Below are 17972 nucleotides of genomic sequence, written 5' to 3'. Positions count from 1 at the left end.
ACAGGAAGTGGCTGAGCCACTACAGGACCTGAAGGAGGGCATGGATCAGCTGGAGAAAAACAAAACGCTGCGGGTTATCCTGTCCACGCTGCTCGCCATCGGGAACTTCCTGAACGGCTCTAACGTGAGGTTTTATCACGACACACACTTAAAGGTGCAGTGTGTAAGGTTTAGCGGCATCTAGTGGTGAGGTTACGAATTGCACCCAACAGAAGTTACGATGGCCGACAGGAAGTGATGTCGTCGTCTGAGACAGCAGAGAGTAGCCAGTTCAGCAATGAGCTTTCTTTACAGAGATGAAGTAAGAAATTAGGTTTACTTAATTATTCAGTAAAACGATGTTATTGCGAATATTATTGTTACTTGTTCATCATTGTGTCAGTGTTTTATTCGCTGACTTTAGCTAGCGTGAAGAAGAACAACAGTGATGAAACGCGTTTGTCCGTTTAGGGCCACTGTAGAAACATGTGGATGTAAGGGGACCCGCGGTGTGTGTAGAGAGAAACGCTCATTCTAAGCTAATAAACACATGACGGTTCATTATGTAAGGTCTTTACACACCACTGAAAACATATGTTTATGATATTGCATTTCTGTCGACAGATCCTCCTAAATATTACACACTGCACCTTTAAATATTCCATACATTTGTGTTTAAATTCATTACATTACAAGCGTTCCGTTAGCGTCAGTGGAGGAGCGTTTGCTGTTAGCCTTGAGAGCTGTGTTTTGATGTTCAGTCGTGATCATGATCATGTGTGCGCAGGCGAAAGGCTTCGATCTGAGTTATCTGGAGAAGGTTCCTGAAGTGAAGGACATGGTGCACAAGCAGTCTCTCCTGCATCACGTCTGCGGTCTCGTGGTGGAGAACTTCCCCGAGAGCACTGACCTGTACTCCGAGATAGGAGCCCTCACGCGCTCCGCCAAGGTACGACACACACACACACACACACACACACACACACACACACACACACACACACACTATATATATATATATATATATATATATATGCCTAAACGAATCAAACTAAGGGAGAAAGCGCACCGGATTCAGAAATCAAAAGCTCCAAACGAGTCAAGTGTGAAAATGCCATAAAATGAAAATATTAAAATAAAATGTAATTCAGAAGATGTCTAAATGTCATAATCATTTGTTAACAGACAAGTATTCATTACTTCAATGAGCTCATTGTTTCTGCATTAAATTATTACATTGTTTAAATTAATACATTTTTTGCTAACTGTGATTTTGTACGTGTACATTTCTGAAATGCAGTTTCCTCTGATAACAGATCACTGTAAACTGTAATATACACTCATGCTCTTTCTGTAAAGCTGCTTTGAAATGATGTGTGTTGTGAAAAGCTCTACATAGATAACTGTGAATTGAATTGAATATAATATGAGTGAAAGCTGTAGAAGTATCTGGTGTCGTTCTGCAGGTGGATTTCGATCAGCTGCAGGAGAGCCTGACTCAGATGGAGTGGCGCTGCAAAGCATCATGGGATCACCTGAAAGTCATCGCAAAGCACGAGATGAAGCCGGCGCTGAAGCAGAAGATGTCGGACTTCCTGAAGGACTGCGCCGAGAGAATCATCATCCTCAAAATCGTCCACCGCAGAATCATGAACAGGTGAAGCGGAGAAAGCAAGTCTAGTTCTAGTGTAATGCTGGTTATACGTTTGTGTCCGAAATAATAAATCTGGGCCATGTAGTAACAGCAGTTGAGAAGCAGCTTGATAATGAACTTTTTTACTACATTTCTAAGTTACCGACCATTCAGAACTTCTACTAGCCACAAAAAAGAGAGAAATGAAGCAGATTAACATCACAGTTTATATATATATATAAAATTTGGATTTCATATTTCCATTTCTTATTCAAACTAAATCCTGTCATCCAGCATCTCCTCTCTTCCTCTTTCATCCTCATCACCATAAATGTGTTTTAGACAGATCAATACTGTACACAGAACATCAGAAAATGTACAATGTTGGAAAATAAGAATGTCTTTTCTGTTAACCAAATGCTTTTTAATCTTCGCTATTGCTTCAGTGCAAATGAACAAGCGCTGTTATGTGTAGTGTAGTGACGTGTGTGTTCAAGTAAGCCAGATATGAGCAGATTCTGCACAATACACTGTATTTAATATCATGATGAATCACGAGTATTTGCGCTAAATCTGCGCAGATTTGTCTTACACGATCTTCCCCAGCAAACTGAGTAAATATAATAAGTAACACGCCTGATTGGCTCGTGATTTGACAGCGTTTCCCGCCACAGGTGATTTATATGTGTTTTTTATGGTTGGCGGGTGTTAGTTTCACACCCTGATCCAGATGATTGTGAATGTGGTGTTTCCGCACCAGGTTTCACTCGTTCCTGCTGTTCCTGGGACACCCGGCCTACAGCGTCCGGGACATCAGTGTGACGCGCTTCAGTAAGATCATCAGCGAGTTCGCGCTGGAGTATCGGACCACACGCGACCGGGTCCTGCAGCAGAAACAGAAGCGGGCCGATCACAGAGAGAGGAACAAGACACGCGGAAAGATGATCACAGACCTCAACACACAGGTGAGCTAACACTACAGACCTCAACACACACACCTCAACACACACCTCAACACACAGGCCTCAACACACAGTCCTCAACACACACACCTCAACACACAGACCTCAACACACAGACCTCAACACACACACCTCAACACACACACCTCAACACACAGGCCTCAACACACAGTCCTCAACACACAGTCCTCAACACACACACCTCAACACACACACCTCAACACACAGACCTCAACACACAGGTGAGCTAACACTACAGACCTCAACACACACACCTCAACACACACCTCAACACACAGGCCTCAACACACAGTCCTCAACACACAGACCTCAACACACACACCTCAACACACAGTCCTCAACACACAGTCCTCAACACACAGACCTCAACACACAGGCCTCAACACACAGGTGAGCTAACACTACAGACCTCAACACACACACCTCAACACACACCTCAACACACAGGCCTCAACACACAGGTGAGCTAACACTACAGACCCCAACACACACACCTCAACACACACACCTCAACACACAGACCTCAACACACAGACCTCAACACACACACCTCAACACACAGGCCTCAACACACAGACCTCAACACACAGACCTCAACACACAGGCCTCAACACACAGGTGAGCTAACACTACAGACCTCAACACACAGTCCTCAACACACAGGTGAGCTAACACTACAGACCTCAACACACACACCTCAACACACACCTCAACACACAGGCCTCAACACACAGGTGAGCTAACACTACAGACCCCAACACACAGTCCTCAACACACAGGTGAGCTAACACTACAGACCTCAACACACACACCTCAACACACACCTCAACACACAGGCCTCAACACACAGGTGAGCTAACACTACAGACCCCAACACACAGTCCTCAACACACAGGTGAGCTAACACTACAGACCTCAACACACACACCTCAACACACACCTCAACACACAGGCCTCAACACACAGGTGAGCTAACACTACAGACCCCAACACACACACCTCAACACACACACCTCAACACACAGACCTCAACACACAGACCTCAACACACACACCTCAACACACAGGCCTCAACACACAGACCTCAACACACAGACCTCAACACACAGGCCTCAACACACAGGTGAGCTAACACTACAGACCTCAACACACAGTCCTCAACACACAGGTGAGCTAACACTACAGACCTCAACACACACACCTCAACACACACCTCAACACACAGGCCTCAACACACAGGTGAGCTAACACTACAGACCCCAACACACACACCTCAACACACACACCTCAACACACAGACCTCAACACACAGACCTCAACACACACACCTCAACACACAGGCCTCAACACACAGACCTCAACACACAGACCTCAACACACAGGCCTCAACACACAGTCCTCAACACACAGACCTCAACACACAGTCCTCAACACACAGACCTCAACACACAGTCCTCAACACACAGTCCTCAACACACAGTCCTCAACACACAGACCTCAACACACAGTCCTCAACACACAGACCTCAACACACAGACCTCAACACACAGTCCTCAACACACAGGCCTCAACACACAGACCTCAACACACAGGCCTCAACACACAGACCTCAACACACAGTCCTCAACACACAGTCCTCAACACACAGTCCTCAACACACAGTCCTCAACACACAGTCCTCAACACACAGACCTCAACACACAGTCCTCAACACACAGTCCTCAACACACAGTCCTCAACACACAGTCCTCAACACACAGACCTCAACACACAGTCCTCAACACACAGACCTCAACACACAGTCCTCAACACACAGACCTCAACACACAGACCTCAACACACAGTCCTCAACACACAGGCCTCAACACACAGACCTCAACACACAGTCCTCAACACACAGACCTCAACACACAGTCCTCAACACACAGTCCTCAACACACAGTCCTCAACACACAGTCCTCAACACACAGGCCTCAACACACAGTCCTCAACACACAGTCCTCAACACACAGTCCTCAACACACAGTCCTCAACACACAGTCCTCAACACACAGTCCTCAACACACAGGCCTCAACACACAGGCCTCAACACACAGACCTCAACACACAGTCCTCAACACACAGTCCTCAACACACAGGCCTCAACACACAGACCTCAACACACAGGCCTCAACACACAGTCCTCAACACACAGACCTCAACACACAGTCCTCAACACACAGTCCTCAACACACAGACCTCAACACACAGGCCTCAACACACAGTCCTCAACACACAGACCTCAACACACAGTCCTCAACACACAGACCTCAACACACAGTCCTCAACACACAGGCCTCAACACACAGACCTCAACACACAGACCTCAACACACAGACCTCAACACACAGGCCTCAACACACAGTCCTCAACACACAGTCCTCAACACACAGACCTCAACACACAGTCCTCAACACACAGACCTCAACACACAGTCCTCAAGACACAGTCCTCAACACACAGACCTCAACACACAGTCCTCAACACACAGTCCTCAACACACAGGCCTCAACACACAGACCTCAACACACAGTCCTCAACACACAGTCCTCAACACACAGACCTCAACACACAGTCCTCAACACACAGGCCTCAACACACAGTCCTCAACACACAGACCTCAACACACAGTCCTCAACACACAGGCCTCAACACACAGACCTCAACACACAGACCTCAACACACAGTCCTCAACACACAGGCCTCAACACACAGACCTCAACACACAGTCCTCAAGACACAGTCCTCAACACACAGACCTCAACACACAGTCCTCAACACACAGTCCTCAACACACAGGCCTCAACACACAGACCTCAACACACAGTCCTCAACACACAGTCCTCAACACACAGACCTCAACACACAGTCCTCAACACACAGGCCTCAACACACAGTCCTCAACACACAGACCTCAACACACAGTCCTCAACACACAGGCCTCAACACACAGACCTCAACACACAGACCTCAACACACAGTCCTCAACACACAGGCCTCAACACACAGACCTCAACACACAGTCCTCAACACACAGACCTCAACACACAGTCCTCAACACACAGGCCTCAACACACAGTCCTCAACACACAGTCCTCAACACACAGACCTCAACACACAGTCCTCAACACACAGGCCTCAACACACAGTCCTCAACACACAGTCCTCAACACACAGTCCTCAACACACAGACCTCAACACACAGTCCTCAACACACAGGCCTCAACACACAGTCCTCAACACACAGTCCTCAACACACAGTCCTCAACACACAGACCTCAACACACAGACCTCAACACACAGTCCTCAACACACAGACCTCAACACACAGTCCTCAACACACAGACCTCAACACACAGTCCTCAACACACAGACCTCAACACACAGTCCTCAACACACAGACCTCAACACACAGACCTCAACACACAGTCCTCAACACACAGACCTCAACACACAGACCTCAACACACAGACCTCAACACACAGTCCTCAACACACAGACCTCAACACACAGTCCTCAACACACAGTCCTCAACACACAGACCTCAACACACAGACCTCAACACACAGACCTCAACACACAGACCTCAACACACAGTCCTCAACACACAGACCTCAACACACAGACCTCAACACACACACCTCAACACACAGTCCTCAACACACAGTCCTCAACACACACACCTCAACACACAGACCTCAACACACAGGCCTCAACACACACACCTCAACACACAGACCTCAACACACACACCTCAACACACAGACCTCAACACACAGTCCTCAACACACAGTCCTCAACACACAGACCTCAACACACAGACCTCAGCACACAGGCCTCAACACACAGACCTCAACACACAGTCCTCAACACACACACCTCAACACACAGTCCTCAACACACAGGCCTCAACACACACACCTCAACACACAGACCTCAACACACAGGCCTCAACACACACACCTCAACACACAGACCTCAACACACAGGCCTCAACACACACACCTCAACACACAGACCTCAACACACACACCTCAACACACAGACCTCAACACACAGTCCTCAACACACAGTCCTCAACACACAGACCTCAACACACAGTCCTCAACACACAGTCCTCAACACACAGACCTCAACACACAGACCTCAGCACACAGGCCTCAACACACAGGCCTCAACACACAGTCCTCAACACACAGGCCTCAACACACAGTCCTCAACACACAGTCCTCAACACACAGACCTCAACACACACACCTCAACACACAGTCCTCAACACACAGTCCTCAACACACAGACCTCAACACACAGACCTCAACACACAGACCTCAACACACAGACCTCAACACACAGGCCTCAACACACAGTCCTCAACACACAGACCTCAACACACAGACCTCAACACACAGACCTCAACACACAGTCCTCAACACACAGTCCTCAACACACAGTCCTCAACACACAGACCTCAACACACAGTCCTCAACACACAGGCCTCAACACACAGACCTCAACACACAGACCTCAACACACAGACCTCAACACACAGACCTCAACACACAGACCTCAACACACAGACCTCAACACACAGGCCTCAACACACAGTCCTCAACACACAGACCTCAACACACAGACCTCAACACACAGACCTCAACACACAGTCCTCAACACACAGACCTCAACACACAGGCCTCAACACACAGGCCTCAACACACAGACCTCAACACACAGACCTCAACACACAGACCTCAACACACAGACCTCAACACACAGACCTCAACACACAGTCCTCAACACACAGACCTCAACACACAGACCTCAACACACAGGCCTCAACACACAGACCTCAACACACAGACCTCAACACACAGACCTCAACACACAGGCCTCAACACACAGTCCTCAACACACAGACCTCAACACACAGACCTCAACACACAGACCTCAACACACAGACCTCAACACACAGTCCTCAACACACAGACCTCAACACACAGACCTCAACACACAGACCTCAACACACAGACCTCAACACACAGACCTCAACACACAGACCTCAACACACAGGCCTCAACACACAGTCCTCAACACACAGACCTCAACACACAGACCTCAACACACAGACCTCAACACACAGTCCTCAACACACAGTCCTCAACACACAGTCCTCAACACACAGACCTCAACACACAGACCTCAACACACAGGCCTCAACACACAGACCTCAACACACAGACCTCAACACACACACCTCAACACACAGTCCTCAACACACAGGCCTCAACACACAGTCCTCAACACACAGGCCTCAACACACAGTCCTCAACACACAGACCTCAACACACAGTCCTCAACACACAGTCCTCAACACACAGACCTCAACACACAGTCCTCAACACACAGACCTCAACACACAGTCCTCAACACACAGGCCTCAACACACAGGCCTCAACACACAGTCCTCAACACACAGACCTCAACACACAGTCCTCAACACACAGACCTCAACACACAGTCCTCAACACACAGTCCTCAACACACAGACCTCAACACACAGTCCTCAACACACAGACCTCAACACACAGTCCTCAACACACAGACCTCAACACACAGTCCTCAACACACAGTCCTCAACACACAGACCTCAACACACAGACCTCAACACACAGACCTCAACACACAGTCCTCAACACACAGACCTCAACACACAGTCCTCAACACACAGTCCTCAACACACAGACCTCAACACACAGTCCTCAACACACAGGCCTCAACACACAGACCTCAACACACAGGCCTCAACACACAGTCCTCAACACACAGACCTCAACACACAGACCTCAACACACAGACCTCAACACACAGACCTCAACACACAGGCCTCAACACACAGTCCTCAACACACAGACCTCAACACACAGACCTCAACACACAGGCCTCAACACACAGTCCTCAACACACAGACCTCAACACACAGTCCTCAACACACAGACCTCAACACACAGTCCTCAACACACAGGCCTCAACACACAGTCCTCAACACACAGACCTCAACACACAGTCCTCAACACACAGACCTCAACACACAGTCCTCAACACACAGGCCTCAACACACAGTCCTCAACACACAGGCCTCAACACACAGTCCTCAACACACAGACCTCAACACACAGTCCTCAACACACAGACCTCAACACACAGTCCTCAACACACAGGCCTCAACACACAGTCCTCAACACACAGACCTCAACACACAGGCCTCAACACACAGGCCTCAACACACAGTCCTCAACACACAGACCTCAACACACAGGCCTCAACACACAGTCCTCAACACACAGACCTCAACACACAGGCCTCAACACACAGGCCTCAACACACAGTCCTCAACACACAGACCTCAACACACAGTCCTCAACACACAGGCCTCAACACACAGGCCTCAACACACAGACCTCAACACACAGACCTCAACACACAGACCTCAACACACAGACCTCAACACACAGTCCTCAACACACAGTCCTCAACACACAGACCTCAACACACAGGCCTCAACACACAGGCCTCAACACACAGACCTCAACACACAGACCTCAACACACAGACCTCAACACACAGGCCTCAACACACAGGCCTCAACACACAGACCTCAACACACAGACCTCAACACACAGACCTCAACACACAGACCTCAACACACAGACCTCAACACACAGACCTCAACACACAGGCCTCAACACACAGGCCTCAACACACAGACCTCAACACACAGACCTCAACACACAGACCTCAACACACAGACCTCAACACACAGGCCTCAACACACAGGCCTCAACACACAGACCTCAACACACAGACCTCAACACACAGGCCTCAACACACAGACCTCAACACACAGACCTCAACACACAGACCTCAACACACAGACCTCAACACACAGGCCTCAACACACAGGCCTCAACACACAGACCTCAACACACAGGCCTCAACACACAGGCCTCAACACACAGACCTCAACACACAGACCTCAACACACAGACCTCAACACACAGACCTCAACACACAGACCTCAACACACAGTCCTCAACACACAGTCCTCAACACACAGTCCTCAACACACAGGCCTCAACACACAGTCCTCAACACACAGGCCTCAACACACAGTCCTCAACACACAGACCTCAACACACAGGCCTCAACACACAGTCCTCAACACACAGTCCTCAACACACAGTCCTCAACACACAGACCTCAACACACAGGCCTCAACACACAGTCCTCAACACACAGACCTCAACACACAGTCCTCAACACACAGGCCTCAACACACAGTCCTCAACACACAGACCTCAACACACAGTCCTCAACACACAGACCTCAACACACAGTCCTCAACACACAGACCTCAACACACAGTCCTCAACACACAGACCTCAACACACAGACCTCAACACACAGTCCTCAACACACAGACCTCAACACACAATCCTCAACACACAGTCCTCAACACACAGACCTCAACACACAGTCCTCAACACACAGGCCTCAACACACAGGCCTCAACACACAGACCTCAACACACAGTCCTCAACACACAGTCCTCAACACACAGACCTCAACACACAGGCCTCAACACACAGTCCTCAACACACAGACCTCAACACACAGACCTCAACACACAGTCCTCAACACACAGTCCTCAACACACAGTCCTCAACACACAGACCTCAACACACAGTCCTCAACACACAGTCCTCAACACACAGTCCTCAACACACAGACCTCAACACACAGTCCTCAACACACAGTCCTCAACACACAGACCTCAACACACAGTCCTCAACACACAGTCCTCAACACACAGGCCTCAACACACAGTCCTCAACACACAGACCTCAACACACAGTCCTCAACACACAGTCCTCAACACACAGACCTCAACACACAGTCCTCAACACACAGACCTCAACACACAGACCTCAACACACAGTCCTCAACACACAGTCCTCAACACACAGACCTCAATACACAGACCTCAACACACAGTCCTCAACACACAGACCTCAACACACAGACCTCAACACACAGGCCTCAACACACAGGCCTCAACACACAGGCCTCAACACACAGTCCTCAACACACAGACCTCAACACACAGTCCTCAACACACAGTCCTCAACACACAGACCTCAACACACAGGCCTCAACACACAGACCTCAACACACAGGCCTCAACACACAGTCCTCAACACACAGACCTCAACACACAGGCCTCAACACACAGTCCTCAACACACAGACCTCAACACACAGACCTCAACACACAGGCCTCAACACACAGGCCTCAACACACAGTCCTCAACACACAGACCTCAACACACAGGCCTCAACACACAGTCCTCAACACACAGACCTCAACACACAGACCTCAACACACAGTCCTCAACACACAGGCCTCAACACACAGACCTCAACACACAGTCCTCAACACACAGTCCTCAACACACAGTCCTCAACACACAGGCCTCAACACACAGTCCTCAACACACAGTCCTCAACACACAGTCCTCAACACACAGGCCTCAACACACAGTCCTCAACACACAGGCCTCAACACACAGTCCTCAACACACAGACCTCAACACACAGGCCTCAACACACAGGCCTCAACACACAGTCCTCAACACACAGACCTCAACACACAGTCCTCAACACACAGTCCTCAACACACAGTCCTCAACACACAGTCCTCAACACACAGACCTCAACACACAGTCCTCAACACACAGGCCTCAACACACAGACCTCAACACACAGTCCTCAACACACAGTCCTCAACACACAGGCCTCAACACACAGTCCTCAACACACAGACCTCAACACACAGACCTCAACACACAGTCCTCAACACACAGACCTCAACACACAGTCCTCAACACACAGTCCTCAACACACAGTCCTCAACACACAGTCCTCAACACACAGACCTCAACACACAGTCCTCAACACACAGTCCTCAACACACAGACCTCAACACACAGACCTCAACACACAGTCCTCAACACACAGTCCTCAACACACAGTCCTCAACACACAGTCCTCAACACACAGACCTCAACACACAGGCCTCAACACACAGTCCTCAACACACAGTCCTCAACACACAGACCTCAACACACAGGCCTCAACACACAGTCCTCAACACACAGACCTCAACACACAGTCCTCAACACACAGTCCTCAACACACAGACCTCAACACACAGTCCTCAACACACAGACCTCAACACACAGACCTCAACACACAGACCTCAACACACAGACCTCAACACACAGGCCTCAACACACAGTCCTCAACACACAGTCCTCAACACACAGTCCTCAACACACACACCTCAACACACAGTCCTCAACACACAGTCCTCAACACACAGTCCTCAACACACAGACCTCAACACACAGACCTCAACACACAGTCCTCAACACACAGGCCTCAACACACAGTCCTCAACACACAGGCCTCAACACACAGTCCTCAACACACAGACCTCAACACACAGTCCTCAACACACAGTCCTCAACACACAGTCCTCAACACACAGACCTCAACACACAGGCCTCAACACACAGTCCTCAACACACAGACCTCAACACACAGTCCTCAACACACAGGCCTCAACACACAGTCCTCAACACACAGACCTCAACACACAGTCCTCAACACACAGTCCTCAACACACAGACCTCAACACACAGTCCTCAACACACAGACCTCAACACACAGTCCTCAACACACAGACCTCAACACACAGACCTCAACACACAGGCCTCAACACACAGTCCTCAACACACAGTCCTCAACACACAGGCCTCAACACACAGACCTCAACACACAGTCCTCAACACACAGGCCTCAACACACAGGCCTCAACACACAGTCCTCAACACACAGACCTCAACACACAGTCCTCAACACACAGACCTCAACACACAGACCTCAACACACAGGCCTCAACACACAGTCCTCAACACACAGTCCTCAACACACAGTCCTCAACACACAGACCTCAACACACAGTCCTCAACACACAGTCCTCAACACACAGTCCTCAACACACAGTCCTCAACACACAGACCTCAACACACAGGCCTCAACACACAGTCCTCAACACACAGACCTCAACACACAGTCCTCAACACACAGGCCTCAACACACAGTCCTCAACACACAGACCTCAACACACAGTCCTCAACACACAGACCTCAACACACAGACCTCAACACACAGTCCTCAACACACAGGCCTCAACACACAGACCTCAACACACAGTCCTCAACACACAGGCCTCAACACACAGGCCTCAACACACAGTCCTCAACACACAGACCTCAACACACAGTCCTCAACACACAGACCTCAACACACAGACCTCAACACACAGGCCTCAACACACAGTCCTCAACACACAGTCCTCAACACACAGTCCTCAACACACAGTCCTCAACACACAGTCCTCAACACACAGTCCTCAACACACAGTCCTCAACACACAGACCTCAACACACAGGCCTCAACACACAGTCCTCAACACACAGACCTCAACACACAGTCCTCAACACACAGGCCTCAACACACAGTCCTCAACACACAGACCTCAACACACAGACCTCAACACACAGACCTCAACACACAGTCCTCAACACACAGGCCTCAACACACAGACCTCAACACACAGACCTCAACACACAGACCTCAACACACAGTCCTCAACACACAGGCCTCAACACACAGACCTCAACACACAGTCCTCAACACACAGACCTCAACACACAGGCCTCAACACACAGGCCTCAACACACAGTCCTCAACACACAGACCTCAACACACAGACCTCAACACACAGTCCTCAACACACAGTCCTCAACACACAGTCCTCAACACACAGGCCTCAACACACAGGCCTCAACACACAGACCTCAACACACAGGCCTCAACACACAGGCCTCAACACACAGACCTCAACACACAGTCCTCAACACACAGGCCTCAACACACAGTCCTCAACACACAGTCCTCAACACACAGTCCTCAACACACAGTCCTCAACACACAGTCCTCAACACACAGACCTCAACACACAGGCCTCAACACACAGTCCTCAACACACAGTCCTCAACACACAGTCCTCAACACACAGTCCTCAACACACAGGCCTCAACACACAGGCCTCAACACACAGTCCTCAACACACAGTCCTCAACACACAGACCTCAACACACAGACCTCAACACACAGGCCTCAACACACAGTCCTCAACACACAGTCCTCAACACACAGTCCTCAACACACAGTCCTCAACACACAGTCCTCAACACACAGTCCTCAACACACAGGCCTCAACACACAGACCTCAACACACAGACCTCAACACACAGGCCTCAACACACAGTCCTCAACACACAGTCCTCAACACACAGTCCTCAACACACAGTCCTCAACACACAGTCCTCAACACACAGTCCTCAACACACAGTCCTCAACACACAGTCCTCAACACACAGACCTCAACACACAGGCCTCAACACACAGTCCTCAACACACAGACCTCAACACACAGTCCTCAACACACAGGCCTCAACACACAGTCCTCAACACACAGACCTCAACACACAGACCTCAACACACAGACCTCAACACACAGTCCTCAACACACAGGCCTCAACACACAGACCTCAACACACAGACCTCAACACACAGACCTCAACACACAGTCCTCAACACACAGGCCTCAACACACAGACCTCAACACACAGTCCTCAACACACAGACCTCAACACACAGGCCTCAACACACAGGCCTCAACACACAGTCCTCAACACACAGACCTCAACACACAGACCTCAACACACAGTCCTCAACACACAGTCCTCAACACACAGTCCTCAACACACAGTCCTCAACACACAGACCTCAACACACAGACCTCAACACACAGGCCTCAACACACAGACCTCAACACACAGTCCTCAACACACAGACCTCAACACACAGGCCTCAACACACAGGCCTCAACACACAGTCCTCAACACACAGACCTCAACACACAGACCTCAACACACAGTCCTCAACACACAGTCCTCAACACACAGTCCTCAACACACAGGCCTCAACACACAGGCCTCAACACACAGTCCTCAACACACAGTCCTCAACACACAGTCCTCAACACACAGACCTCAACACACAGACCTCAACACACAGTCCTCAACACACAGACCTCAACACACAGTCCTCAACACACAGACCTCAACACACAGTCCTCAACACACAGACCTCAACACACAGTCCTCAACACACAGTCCTCAACACACAGGCCTCAACACACAGGCCTCAACACACAGTCCTCAACACACAGACCTCAACACACAGACCTCAACACACAGTCCTCAACACACAGTCCTCAACACACAGTCCTCAACACACAGGCCTCAACACACAGGCCTCAACACACAGTCCTCAACACACAGTCCTCAACACACAGTCCTCAACACACAGACCTCAACACACAGACCTCAACACACAGTCCTCAACACACAGACCTCAACACACAGTCCTCAACACACAGACCTCAACACACAGTCCTCAACACACAGTCCTCAACACACAGTCCTCAACACACAGTCCTCAACACACAGGCCTCAACACACAGTCCTCAACACACAGTCCTCAACACACAGTCCTCAACACACAGACCTCAACACACAGGCCTCAACACACAGTCCTCAACACACAGACCTCAACACACAGTCCTCAACACACAGTCCTCAACACACAGGCCTCAACACACAGGCCTCAACACACAGTCCTCAACACACAGTCCTCAACACACAGTCCTCAACACACAGACCTCAACACACAGACCTCAACACACAGTCCTCAACACACAGACCTCAACACACAGTCCTCAACACACAGGCCTCAACACACAGTCCTCAACACACAGGCCTCAACACACAGTCCTCAACACACAGACCTCAACACACAGACCTCAACACACAGTCCTCAACACACAGTCCTCAACACACAGTCCTCAACACACAGGCCTCAACACACAGGCCTCAACACACAGACCTCAACACACAGACCTCAACACACAGTCCTCAACACACAGGCCTCAACACACAGGCCTCAACACACAGTCCTCAACACACAGACCTCAACACACAGACCTCAACACACAGTCCTCAACACACAGTCCTCAACACACAGACCTCAACACACAGGCCTCAACACACAGACCTCAACACACAGTCCTCAACACACAGTCCTCAACACACAGGCCTCAACACACAGGCCTCAACACACAGACCTCAACACACAGTCCTCAACACACAGTCCTCAACACACAGTCCTCAACACACAGTCCTCAACACACAGGCCTCAACACACAGTCCTCAACACACAGTCCTCAACACACAGTCCTCAACACACAGACCTCAACACACAGGCCTCAACACACAGTCCTCAACACACAGACCTCAACACACAGTCCTCAACACACAGTCCTCAACACACAGGCCTCAACACACAGACCTCAACACACAGACCTCAACACACAGGCCTCAACACACAGTCCTCAACACACAGTCCTCAACACACAGACCTCAACACACAGTCCTCAACACACAGACCTCAACACACAGTCCTCAACACACAGACCTCAACACACAGTCCTCAACACACAGTCCTCAACACACAGTCCTCAACACACAGTCCTCAACACACAGACCTCAACACACAGTCCTCAACACACAGGCCTCAACACACAGTCCTCAACACACAGGCCTCAACACACAGTCCTCAACACACAGACCTCAACACACAGACCTCAACACACAGTCCTCAACACACAGTCCTCAACACACAGGCCTCAACACACAGACCTCAACACACAGACCTCAACACACAGGCCTCAACACACAGTCCTCAACACACAGACCTCAACACACAGACCTCAACACACAGACCTCAACACACAGGCCTCAACACACAGTCCTCAACACACAGACCTCAACACACAGTCCTCAACACACAGACCTTTTTTTTAGCATTATGTAGTTTTATTTTGATTTTTAAATTATTCATTTTGATTTTGCATTTTTTTGGTTTTAAAGTATTAAAGTAAGTGTTTTATTTTGATTGTTTTTATTTTAAAATTATTTATATTTTATTATTTTTTATGGTTTTAGTTCATTTTAGTAAGTTATTTGGTTTATTAGTTTTATTTTGATCATTTAAATTTTATAATGTTTTATTTTAATTGATTTTATTTTATTCATTTTTATTTTACATTTTTATGATTTTTATTATTTTTATTAAGTGATCTATAATGGTTGTTTTTATTTTTAGTAGATGTTATTTTTTATTGTGTAGTTTTATTCTTGATTTTTAACTTTAAATTATTTTTGTATTTTACATTTATGGTTTGAATTGTTTTTGTTTTTTCTTAGTAGGTGTTCTATTTTTTTTATTTCATAATTTATTTTTATTTGACATTTTTATGGTATGGTGTTTTACTTTGATTGTTTTTTAAATTTTTTTAAATTTAGTGTTGAATAGTAATTTTATTATAATCATTTCATGAGCTCACAGTCCTCTTCCACTCCTCAGAGTATTAGTGTGTTGTGTTTTGTGTGATGAGGAGTATGTAAAGTGTGTAAAGAGGAGTATGATGTGTGTGTGACACGGATCCTCACACACTTCTCATGTCAGTGAGCGCTAATGTTCCCCGCAGGCCTGAAGAAGCCGTGATGATGTGTTTATTCTGGCCTCTTCAGATCATCATTCGCTTGCCTCTATTCACACTCTGATGTGTGTGTGTGTGTGTGTGTGTTTTAGCTGATGGTTTATCATATGGTGTTTTAGATATGGCTCGACTTGAGTGGGTTTGCAGCTGTTTAAACACGGAGACATCGGGACTGGAGTAACACATGGAGGAGCAGCTGACTGGAGTAACACATGGAGGAGCAGCTTCTGTGTCCCATCAGTTTAACTCTTGCTTTTACTTTTGCTTCACTTCTACGTCCCTGAAATGCTAATAATTGGGAACAAGTGTTGTATTCTGACGAGAGGAGGAAGATGTGCTGTATAATGAGCTCACGTACAGGACCTGTTTGAGAGCTGTCAGTGATTTAATTATTCACTGATGTGAGACTGTGAGTCTCGTTATTCTCGTCTTTTATGTCATGACACTGTTGTGATATTGTTCTTGCAACTTTGACAAAAAACAAACTCATCAGGCTAAGAACGTAATTGTGCTCTAAAATCCTCTTTAGT

General features: G+C 48.5%; 1 protein-coding gene across 1 annotated transcript in view; it reads left to right on the top strand.

Annotated features, from left to right (window-relative positions):
• Positions 1-17972, top strand: part of fhod3a (formin homology 2 domain containing 3a) — a 62443-nt gene that overhangs the window by 36823 nt on the left and 7648 nt on the right. Inside the window, exons 13-16 of the mRNA XM_081375722.1 lie at positions 5-124; positions 767-928; positions 1446-1636; positions 2373-2577. Coding sequence (XP_081231848.1) covers positions 5-124; positions 767-928; positions 1446-1636; positions 2373-2577 — 678 coding nt within the window. The remainder of the gene's footprint in view (positions 1-4; positions 125-766; positions 929-1445; positions 1637-2372; positions 2578-17972) is intronic.

The sequence above is a fragment of the Scardinius erythrophthalmus genome, assembly GCF_964197995.2.
Source record: "Scardinius erythrophthalmus genome assembly, chromosome: 10".
Taxonomy (NCBI): Eukaryota; Metazoa; Chordata; class Actinopteri; order Cypriniformes; family Leuciscidae; genus Scardinius; species Scardinius erythrophthalmus.
Note: the sequence above shows the minus strand (reverse complement) of the source record. Positions and strands in the feature narration are given on the sequence as shown.